Source organism: Corvus brachyrhynchos, unplaced genomic scaffold (assembly GCF_000691975.1).
Source record: "Corvus brachyrhynchos isolate BGI_N302 unplaced genomic scaffold, ASM69197v1 scaffold331, whole genome shotgun sequence".
Classification (NCBI taxonomy): Eukaryota; Metazoa; Chordata; class Aves; order Passeriformes; family Corvidae; genus Corvus; species Corvus brachyrhynchos.
In genome coordinates this window covers 2,427,381-2,439,402 of record NW_008237229.1, presented here as the reverse complement: position 1 = coordinate 2,439,402, position 12,022 = coordinate 2,427,381, and the positions used below count along the sequence as shown (strand labels likewise).

Below are 12,022 nucleotides of genomic sequence, written 5' to 3'. Positions count from 1 at the left end.
ATGCACACAGTGTTCCTCATATTGCCTTCCTTCCCCTCTAAAAGTCCACCAGAGCTAATCTTGTGTTTTTCATCTATTTACTCATTACATTGTGCAATGTAATGAGTAACGGCCTTTGATCTCCTGCTTGTCTGTATGCCAGGGCTGTCTCCCATGAGGTAGCTTTAGGGTGGCTGTCCTCTTTTCCATTCCCTTCCAATTAAGCTGGACATATTTTCAATATTTCCCACTCTAAATAAGAGTCCATGTAATGCTTAAAATGCCACAGCTAAATTCAGTTATTTATTGCACATGACTGGAACACCAGGCAAAACCGAGGAGCTGCATGAGAAGCTGGGAGTGTAAATTCACCTGTCACTTCTATCTAAAATCCTTGCACCTTCCAGTTTTCTGGAAGCTGAGCACCTCTGCTTTGGACAGCAGGAAAACCAAGGACCCACAGACCACAGATACCATCTTAAAAATTACTTCAATCAAAATTAGTAATAAATGTTTCTCCTCTTTTTTCACCAATGGGACTGTTAGACTTTCCAGAGTGTAACTAAACCAGCAGGCTACACAAAAATACCATTTTTTTCTTTGCAAGGTTTTCCTTCAAAAATCCACCTCTAGATTCAGAGGTGGTCACACCAATGTCCCTTTTCAATGTGAAAACCTAAATATTTAGCAGTTTCACAGTGAGATGAAAACCTGGAATTCATTCAAGGATTTACTTCCTACCTCTTCACTTTTTATGTACTTTATGCAGGGGCATGAACTGTCATTGGAACTGCACTTGAAATTCAGGTGATTCATCTCTTTCCTCTGCCATTTGAAAGGAGGACTGTTAAAGCACCTGCTTTTCAAACTATGTGTACCAAGCAGATCACTTTAGACCAAAGGAAGTCAAAGGTTTAACTTACCTTTTCCAAGTGACTTAAGCAGGTTCCATATGACGTGACTTTGCAGAGACCCCCAACCACAGCACTGGATCTCAAGGGCCCACCAAGATGGGTTCTTGGTCTGAGTAACACAACAAATAAATTACTTTCTTGACACACTGATTTTCCACTAACACTTAAAATTTTGTTGTTTTCCTTTCCGAAGGAGAATGAGCTTGAGAGGTACCATATCCTGAATTCCCCCTACATGGCTTTGTGGGGAGAAGATGTCTTATATGACACTTCAGTGGAATGGGACTCAGTCACACTTGGTGAGGGTCTTGCACACAGAATTTCAGCCAAGTTTCCAGCAACTCACTGACTCTACTCCTCTAAAACTGAATTTGGCACATGTGTGTGTACCAGGACACTTTTTAACGCAGCCTAGTCCTCACAGTAGGTGAGATTTATCTTCATCTTTTGTAAGAGTCAGGTGTGAACTTAACACAGACTTAAAATGCTTGCTTGCCCAAGCTCACCACTTGCCTGCCACTCTGTGAGCAGAGAGCAGGAATCTCCTTTTTATAGCCAGGGCTCTTTATGTTCTCTGGGAAATACTTTTGGGAAAGACCTACTTTTAGTTTCAGTGAAGTATCTCTGAGCTTAGGTCGATGTTGGCACTACTAATCACGATGTTGCTATATATTTAAAACAAGCTTAAAGTATAGGAATCTTTCCTACTATTCTTTGAATGGAAGAATATCCTGGACAGATTCCCCTGACTTTAAAAAGCACAAGGAACCTCTGGAACGGTAATAATAGTAAGGTCTATGTAAGGCTATCCCAGCACTATGTACTGTGGGGATATAGAATTTCAGGGACTTGGATTCTGACTCAAAACCCATGCAAAGCTTTTCAGAAAGCAGCTCAGAGCAAAGAAAATGTGTAATACAAAGGTGATAGTTACTCCTAGGGTTATATTTTCTGGGTAGGTGAAGTAGGCACAAAATTTCTGTGAAAAATAACAGTGAAAAAGCTAATTCATGGGCAACTTTACTTATTGCCTGTCAAAAGCAATTGTGTCCTGTTAAAAACTGGCAAACTAGAGAGAAAAATTAATCTCATATTCTTTGTGGGTTTTTGTTTTGTTACTGTTAATTAAGGTATTTATGCAACAGAGCATCAAAATTTCATTTGATGCCTTTTTAAATCATCTGGAGCCAACCTACAAAGCTGATCATTCCATTTCTCATCATGCTTTAATCAGGTGTAAAACCAGCCTAATTGAAAGGAGGGGAGTGATGAATCACCATCTGGAGGTAGCTGTGCAAGTTACATTCTTACCACACTTATCAAGGAAATTATGAACTTCCAGGAGAAGTTTGTGTCTGAACTTGGGATCCCTGATCCTCAGCCACGCAGAGCATGGCTAGGACACAAGGCCCTTCCAGTCTCTGTGGCCAGGCTCCCATCCCATCAGAGGCAGGGAAATGAAAGCTGTGTCCAGCAGGTAAGTTCTGCTACAGAGATAGGACACAGCCAAGGCATATACTTGGTCCTGGAAAGACAGAAACACTCCTAAGCAATGTATTTTTTAGCATAAGTTTTGCATGTCCTTACCATAAAAAATGAAAGCTTATTTAGAGAACAGGGAACATTTGTTCCTGTGAGCATTTTAGAGATATTGAAATTTTCCAAATTATGGAGCGTGTTATACTAAATGAAAGTATTTTGTTACTTACTGCATAGACAACAAAAGAGCAGCATCTGGCACTGTGGAAATGTAGTTTTCATCTAGATCTGGATTATTATTTGCTTATCTGTTCCCCTCTGAGCAAAAAACAATATAATAGGTCTAGGAAAACAACATGATGACAACAAGGTATGAATATAACAGTAGAGATTCAATGGGTCAGGATTCTTAGCTGGAAAAAATAAGATTCATAGAAGAATATAAGGGAGTAGGATAATGAATGGCGCAGGGAAAATGAATGGGGACTAGTTATTTTTTTTCTTTACAACATGGGGACTAATTATTTCTTTTCTTTACAATGTAAGGACTATAGAGCATTGAAGAAAACTTAAAAGTAGATGTTTTATAACAGAAGAAAAATCATTTTTCCACTCACACATCTAACTTGTGAAACAAGATGTTGCAGATTAACATAAAGAGATCCAAAAATGATTAGATAAATTTGTGTAAGCCATGTTCATTTAGAGCTATCAGTCACAAATCTGTAAATACAACCTCCTGCCCAAGAGGTCCCTAAACCAGAGCTTGCTGTAAGCTCTGCTGGTATTCCAGAGGATTACTAGACACAAGTCCAGATTTTACATAATGTCCCTAAAGAGCTGCCCTTTATTTTGATGAAAACCCTTCCGTCTCGGTGCTCAGCACAGCGTCATGCCTTCTAAGGACTTTTTTAGGCAAGCTGCTCAAGAAGAAACTGTTGTGGGAATAATGTTTAGGGACCATAAGAATTTAACAGATTTACTAGATCTTTAGTTTAACAGGTGCTGGGGGAACTCTTTGTTCTGTCACACTGATCTGCTATAATTTTCAACACCTCAAAATGCAAAAAATACTTGAGGTTTTTTCCTTCTACTTCAGATTTTGACTGTTGCTAGTTTGTTCACATGTAGAGGAAACACATGAGAAACACGCTGCAGATTGGAAAGCAGTGTAACAAATAACTGAATGACAAAGAGCAGGAAGGTTAGAGGAAAAGGAACTATACATCCTCATATACATTTCGTCTGTTGATATCATCTGGGATTGTACTTTATATTTGGGAGTAAGAGCTCATGTAGACCTGTATGTAAGTATAGACACACGCACATACACCTCAGACTCTTCTGTTCTGTATGAAGAACGGGTGAATCCAAGATACACACAGCTCAGGTTGTAACACAGGATAAGATTAGAAAAGGAGGGAAAACATCTCACCTGGAGATAAACTAGCAGAGAGTCTTATGCAGGCAGCTCCACCACAGCCTGTATGACTTTCTGTTCCTCATGTGAGGATCCCCATTTCCCCATCCATGTTCCCATATCTTCTTCACCCACCCTGCCTAACAGGAAGGGCACAGTACATGAAACCAACCAACACAGCTGAAGACTAGGACCATCCTTTGCAATTCCTGAACACAGCAGTGGTCACCATGAGTTGGTCTTCTGTGCGAGAAGCTGATGAGCAACCGAAGGATTTGCTCCAAGACAGGCAGGACAATCCCCAACAAGACTTTGGAGTAGAAAAGTCCTTGGAGTTTTCAGAGAGCAGGCTATGTGAGGGAGTTGTTTTCCCAAAGATTTTAAACCTTTTCTGCCTTCTTAAAGTTTGTGTGTGCAGGAAATTGCTGTGGTTTCTGCACTTACTTGCACAGGAGTCACAAAAAACACAAGTCTCCAGAGAGACATTCAGAGAAGTCTCCAGAGAGACATTCTGAGAAGATTTTCTGAGGGAAAAAGCCTAAGCAGTGGGAATGAATGTGCAACCCACTCTCAAAAGGGTTCCTACATAAGTAGACTGCTGGACACTGGTTGCACAGAGTGAAGACCAGTAGGTTGCAGATCTGAAAGCAATCATCCCTCCCAGCCCAGACTCAGAGGCATTGGTACGCAACAGTTAGAGTTTTCTGTGACAGATTTGTGCCCATTTGGGAAGCAGGATCATGAAGCCCAGGATCATAAGCAACTTCTTTGCTCTATCCAGTTATAAATGTTTTGTGTTAGAGGAGATGCTACGGCTCTTGGGAAACTAGTACTTCCTAGAATCTTATTGTGGCCTCAGCATGGAGAAAAGATTCAGATTTTTTCTTTTAATATTCTCCCTGATATTAATCTGCTTAAAATGCAGATGACTTTGTAGAAGTTTATCTCACCTGCAACAGGAGTGAGATCAGAATAATTGCTTTTTAAGAACTTTTAAATTGCGACACACGAGTTAGAAGCAGTGAAGTGTTCTGTCATCAAAGCAACAGCGGACAATAGAAATTAGTTTTGGAGCTCTGGGACAGAAATAGTGTGATTTGAGGTTTTTTTTTCCAGTGACTAAAGCTAAACTGTAAATGACTGGCTGGATAAGCAAGAGTAGTGTCATTAACTGCAGGAACATGGTGCAACAACAGTCTAGCAACTAATTTTTTCATGACTGTCCTCTGACAGCAAATTACCTCCTTACGCAATGCTGGCTTGTCCCAGTCTATCACAACACTTTGTGTTTTCCAGGCTCTGTCAGAAGTGACAGTATGCTAAATATTCCTTTTATTCTGCAGCTAAACCAGAGAAAGAAACATATTAAAGCTTGTCATTGTCTCCCAGCGATATGTATTTTATATTCATTCCTAGAGTGTAAACAGCCTGTTTTGAAAATACTTTCATTTCACTTTCAGGTTGTTTCAGCTCCCCACCTGTAAAGCTTATCATGAAGATGTGCTGCTGACACCCAGGGGAACATAGGTATGAATGTAAGTACACGGTATTAGTCTGTAACTCTCATTCAGAATTCTTAAGAAGGCATCTGTTTAAATGAGACATGAAAGTCTGTAATGCAATATTCCCTCTGTGAATAATCTATAACGTAGCAGAAATGTTACAATGAATAACCAGAAATGTAGGGGTTTCCAGCAATCCAGTTTAATAGTTTCTTCATATGTCTGTGTTTATACATCAAACAAACTTCAAACAAAGCAAAAAAAAAAAAAAAAAAAAAAAAAAAAAAAAAAATAAAAATAAAAAAAAAAAAAAAAAAAAAAAAAAAAAAAAAAAAAAAAAAAGAATAATATACAATTCAAGAAAATACCAAAAGCTATTACAGTTTTGGTTTCCCCTTAGCCGATTTACAGTTATGTACACAACTGTCTTATTTGCAATACCCAGTGAAGATTTAATGATTTATTTACATCAGCTGGTGCCTTTCACTGTGCAGTGGAACTGTCTCTTTTTGTAATTTCCATTCATAGTTGCAAGAGCCAATATTTAGGGGATATTTATGAATAGGATTAAGAGATGGACTGAAACAAGGCAAGATTCTCACTACTGACCACAAACATTCTCTGAAATCCCATTTTCAGATATAGCTGAAGGAAGACTCCAGCACCTAGTGCACTGATATAACCATCATATCAGTCAGCATAATAAGGTATCTCCACTGAGAATAACATTTCCATTCATGTCAGAGGGAGATATGTCTGAGCTGGAGGAATAATAAAATTTAAGCAGACAAAATTTATAACTCTGGTGCTAAAGGTGCACCTTATTTCTCCTCTCAGAAACCTCCTAAGCAAATGAAGACACAAAGCAGGCTCTAAGTGTGTGGAGGAGAATACTTTGCAATTTTTCTTACACAAGAACTAAAATTAGGAGGGGAAAAATATAATTTTAGCATAATATGCAAACTGTGTCATAGAATTACTGAATAACTTGAGTTGGAAGGCATCTGTGGAGGTAATTTACTCCTAGTGCTTCAAAATAGGGCCAGCTTCAAAGTTAGAGTCAGCTTTCAATTTAGCGCAGATTATTCAGGGCTGTGTCCAGTCAAGTTCTAAATATCTCTAAGAATGGAGTTTTCACAACCACTGAGCACCCATACACGTTTGACCACCCTTATGGCAAAATAATTCCCTAAAACCCATTCAGGACTTTCACCTTGAAAGTATAACCTAACGCTCATGGAATAAATCATAAACCTTCTGTTGATAAACAAGACTTACAACACGTATAAACCAAGTATAACAAGCATTATTCTTCCAGATTTCAGAAGGAAGAGTTCATTTTTTCAAGATATTTTCAGATATCTAGTCCATAGTTTACCACCACTTGAAATCTTTTCATGACTTACATCACAGTGCAAGATAGGCACCATCCATGGTCATCAAGAAATACCACAGTTGCACTTCCTCCCTCTTTTGTAAGCCCAGTATTTTGCACTTTACACAGCTGTTGCAGAACCACAGCTTTATGAAAGCATGACTAGACGCAAGCTACTCCTACAAAAGGCATGAGGGTTTCAGCTTAGAATCCTCTCAACAAAGATGAAAACTGTTTGTTTGGGGAGCAAAAGTCAGGACTCTGTTATACAGAGACATGCGGCTGATGTTTTGAAATCCTTTCTTTGCCACTGACTGCCATGCCTTTTGATTATCAAACTTGTTTTGTCTCTCCCAGCTTGAAAGATGCAATCTACAGACACAAAAGTTCTTCACAGCCAAAACGCTTTTCTAATGTCTACACAAAGGCAGCCACTCACTCAGTCTTTCCATCTCCACAAAACATTACATGAATATCCAGAGGCCGTGTACCCTTTGCTTCCCTAGCCCTGGTAAATAAAGAACACAGACAAACTAGAATCAGCTCAGTCTTCATATTTAGCCTTAAAATCCACCTGTGGTACATCTTGCTTCACAGTGATTTGAACACATATAGTCATATATGACAAAGTGCTGTATCCAGCCTGGAAAATCTCATGGTAACATTGGCCTCTTACATAATACATATTGTATGACAGTAACAGTTATGACTGGAATACAAAACTGCTGATATGTGCATGTATGTTGATCATAACTGCTGACCAAGGTATGTGAAGCTTGATAATTGGAGCTACTTCTCTGATTATATGTCTTCAGAAGGAAATAGCAAAAAAACCCCTTGTTAATTCTGGGCATCAAAATAAGCCATGCTTGTTTTTATCTAGAGACAGAAATATATATATATACATATATATATATATATATATTATCTAGAGAGATAAATAACATCAAAAGAAACACACATTGAGAGGCTGATGTGTTCATTCACATGGTAGATCTCACTCATTGCATTTAGCAGAAGGAAAATTAAGGTTTTCCCTGTATAATCCTCCTATAAAATCCAATCTTCAATAGGGTAAATGAGATTCAAAATATTCTTTATCCCCATAATACAGGTGCACTGAGCAGCTCCAACCACCAGCATGAGAGAGGTGTGTGGAGGGAAAGAAATGTAAAATCACATGTTAAAAACTTGCTTCTGATTGCTGCAGGAATCATGGCAGTTGAATGCAGAAAATGTTCCATAGGCATTTCACCAGAATTACAGGATGCAGAAAGGTGTTGCCTTTCCATTCTCTTTCTTGGTTTGGTTTTGTTATCTTAATACTTGTTTGATAACCCACAGAGCATTCTCAGGCTATAGCAACAAATTATCTCTTTGAAGGTCTTCCTCATTTCCTGGCTACGAAAGGCGTAGATCAAGGGGTCGATCACCGAGTTGCACATAATGAGAATGAGGTACATGTTGAAGTGTGACATGAAGCAAACACAGTAGAGGTTTTGAGGGCAGGAGATCATCAGGATGAGGTGAAGAAAGAATGGAGCCCAGCAAACAATGAAGATGCCAAGAAGCATAGTCAGAGTGATGGCTCCTTTCATGCTGGTTCTTTGACGGACAGAGTTGTACCCAGGCAAAGCAGCAATTTTCTTCACGTGAGTACGAGCCAGGAGGAACATATGGATGTACAGTGAGACCATGAGGAACAACATGGTGAAAAACACAGTGATGAGGCAAATGACCACGTAAGTTGATTCATAGTAAAGAATGAAGATAATGCCACAGCCCGTGCAAAAGGTCCAGATGCATGCAATAATAAGCCCTGATCTTTTCACTGTCATGATGTTGTGATAACGCAGGGCATAGAAGATAGTGATATATCTGTCTACTGCTATAGCCAGCAAACTGCACATGGAAGCCACCACAGATATGCAGATCATGGAATCAAAGACATTGTCTATGTGACGGACAAAGGCATCTTCCATAACGATGTGTCTATTGTTTATTAAGTATATGGTTATGGTCTCCCAAGCATTAGACACACTAACCAGCATGTCAGCCACTGCTAAACTGCAAACAAAAAAATACATGGGTGAGTGCAAGTTCTTGTTCTTAACTATTGCAGATATAACTAAGATGTTTTCAAGGAGGCTTACAATGCCCAGAGTTAGGAACACCTCAGCTGCGATGACCACTTGCTCACATGGCAATGACTTGCTCTTTGCAGTAGGCACAGTGAAGTTGCTACCGAAGGCACTCAGGTTTAGTTCAGAAACATAGAATTGAGAGGACGTGTTCATCTCTGGGATCTGACACGTTCTGTTCCTTCTGAGTGGCTTGCCAAGGAGTGTGGTGAATGCATTTTCCAAAAGGCAGAAGATCCTGCCAAAAAAAAATGTAGCATGAAGATCACAGGCAGAAGTTGACAACATAAATACCACCCATTTCTATTTAATTTGGCTTGTACGTGTCCCACCTCTTCCATACCACATTCCTGTGCTGATTCTAAATTAAACTTTGGTTGGCTCAGGGATTTTCTACCCATCCTTACTGGAAAATTAAAATCACAAACTAATGATAAGATTCATGCACTCTTCATTCATAGTTCTATTTATTCTATTTGGTACCCTGGAATGCTTCTCCAGAATGTCGTGGAAATTCTGCTGAAAAAAGGACAAAATACAGTTTTCCCAGCCCCAGCTCTCAGACCCCAGAAGTGCAGGAGGATGTAGTATTAAGTCCAGCAGAAACCGCTCACTCGAATACAAAATAAAGAAGTTTTGATTATTGACACAATAAAGAACTGAACATTTCCAGTAAAAGATTTAAATGCTTTCCTGAACTTTGTACATTTAAGCTGGCATGAACTACATTATAAACAGCTTATCTGTGCAATATTAACATGCTCATTTAAAAGTATGGTATTAAACACCTAACCAAGGAAAATCCATGCATTTCAGGATACACTAAGGTTACAGAATCAGTGTGGGTAGAATTCTATTATAAAAGAAGTTTTCTCTTCCAAATCAAGAATATTTTATTCAATGGTTTTCTGGTAATGACTATATTCAGGGAAAGTTGTAAGTCATTGCATTTTTTAGTAAAGGGAATACTTAGAGCTGATTGTCAGTGACTTGTTGCAAATAAAATTCAAAGTATATCATGCTAAACAATTTTCAGTTTTAAAAGCAGCTTTTCATTTTCAATCAAGAATTAACCATACCTGTTTACCAGAGCCGCTCCTTCAGCTGCTCTTCCTCTTCATCGTCTGCAACCTTTCCTCCAGAGAGCTGAAGTTTCAGCCCCCCTGACATCTGGGGCTGGGAACTCCTTGGTGGGGAAAGATGAAAAAAAATAGAGGGAAAGGAATTAGCAAATCCATAGAGTCAAAGCTGACCACGTACAAATTACTTACTGTGCAACTGCCTTTTTATAGACTCCAAGCAATAATGACTTCAATACTCAGACTGTGGCTCCTCCTCCCCTTCTTTGCCCCTCTGGACTCCTTTTTCCACAGATCTCGTAGCACAGGTTTGGGTTTTTACCACCATCTAGTGGCCTTCCCCTCTCTTTCTAACTGAACAGTGATTCTAATCTGACGTTCATTATGAGCTTTCTATAATAACAAAGGAGAAAATGTACTAGACATGCTCCTTCCCTTTTTTTGTTTGTTTTCTTTGCTGTTTCTAGTACACTGACAATAAGTTCATGCTGCAACAGTACTCTAAAAGAGGAGAGAGGACTGTTGTTGAAGTGGGAGGCTTGTTACTGCTATAAGCATTTTTCTTATATTCAGCTCTGTTGGGATTTTTTTCAGAAATAAGAACCCCACTGTTACAAAACTTAGAGAATATACAGTCAAAGCCACCATGCCATTAATAGAAAATACAATGAAATAATTTGTATTTTAAAAATTGGACAAATAAGCTGCTGTGTTCTGTACCCCTTGCTAGAATAGAGATTTCAATGCAGAAATGGAAGGAGCAGACAGTGTATCATGCCAGGAGCCCGGGCTCCCCGAGATGGATGTGAATTCCCCTGGGGCCTAAGAGCTGTTAAACTCAGTGCTCTGTATTCCAGTGGCTGAAGTTCCTCTGTGGGTCTAACAGTCAGGCAGCCAATGCTCTTCTGGGCCTTACCCAAAAGGTGGCAAAATCAGTTCAAGTCTTTAACAAATGGTCTCTGCTTCCAGGTGCAGGCTGGGCAATGCAAAGCACATGCCTTCCTGACACTGCCAGATGCCCTTCGTCTTAGCTGCTAACCAGACAGTCAAATACCATGCGGGATTTGAAGTTAACTTGAAATAGGAAGTCTCTGCTTCTCCAAATCACCACTTTTCCAAAACTTAGTGGGTTGAAGTTTTTTCATGGTATATAACTGTTTCAAATGCTTATTTTTAACCTACAGCATTTTTCTTAAAGAATCACCACCAACAAACACTTACTTTATTGTTATATCGTGTGCCACTTTTGTGTTTTCAGTGTTCAGCTAAGGTTTATCATTGCAAAGCAGATAAATCCCTATTTCCAATTTCTATATTCCACAGGAGGTTTCTCTATTGTTACCACTGGCTTCACTCTAATCCTTCACTCTAGGGATGCAGAAACACCTGGGCCATTGTATGAAATATTTTTAAGTACAAATAGTCCCTGCACCAAGGGTGACAGTGAAAAGCATTTTTTATTATTTTGAGTAGAATGGCTCTTCTAGCATTATGCAGTTATATTTAGGAGACTAAATTTGCCTATTCCTTCTCCCCAGTACTGGAAAGAGGATTTAGGTTATCACAGACTAGAGGTCACAAACTGTGCTCGACTGCAGCTGTTAAATCTGAGTGGATAATGCCAGCTAGTGAACACACACACTCCCTGCTGTATCTCACCTGTCTATGTGCCAATTCTGAGCCCATAGTTCTTTCCTATGGCCAAAAGAAAAGAATAGAGAAAGATCTCTTTCTGTTCTTTAATGTAAAGCATGTTTTTAGTTAACTTACCTTAGTTAACTTTGGTTATCTTTTGCATAGCTTTTGATTTTCCCATTGCAGATCCTGGAAATCAGATACCTAGCAGTAAAATTTTACTTGTTCCGGTGCTCTTATATCTAGCAAGAACTGTGCAGACATTGTACTCTTTCCACTTCCAATTACTTCTCCTGCAGTATCCCAATCTGGGTTTTGTTTTATATCACATTCTCTTGCTAAATTCTGTTCTTTCCATTTACAAATTCCTCTGTATGTTGTTTTAAAAAGTTCTTTGCAGACCAGCTTAGCTGCCTTTACGAAAGTTTTCAGTGTACCTAGTAGGGCTCAGTAAACCAGCCACTTGCAGGAATTAAATCACACATCAGACTGGATGGT

General features: G+C 39.1%; 1 protein-coding gene across 1 annotated transcript; it reads right to left on the bottom strand.

Annotated features, from left to right (window-relative positions):
- Positions 1–5,474: 5,474 nt before the first annotated feature.
- Positions 5,475–10,149, bottom strand: MC5R (melanocortin 5 receptor). Its single transcript, XM_008630081.2, has 2 exons — positions 9,890–10,149; positions 5,475–9,048 (listed from the first exon to the last, which is right to left on the bottom strand). Exon 2 carries the CDS (start codon positions 8,964–8,966, stop codon positions 7,989–7,991), a length of 978 nt encoding a protein of 325 aa, XP_008628303.1. The 5' UTR covers positions 8,967–9,048; positions 9,890–10,149; the 3' UTR covers positions 5,475–7,988.
- Positions 10,150–12,022: the final 1,873 nt, after the last annotated feature.

What these genes read in the sequence shown, in the direction of transcription:
- MC5R (XM_008630081.2), bottom strand. Translation starts at nt 8,966, where the DNA reads ATGAACACGTCCTCTCAATTCTATGTTTCTGAACTAAACCTGAGTGCC.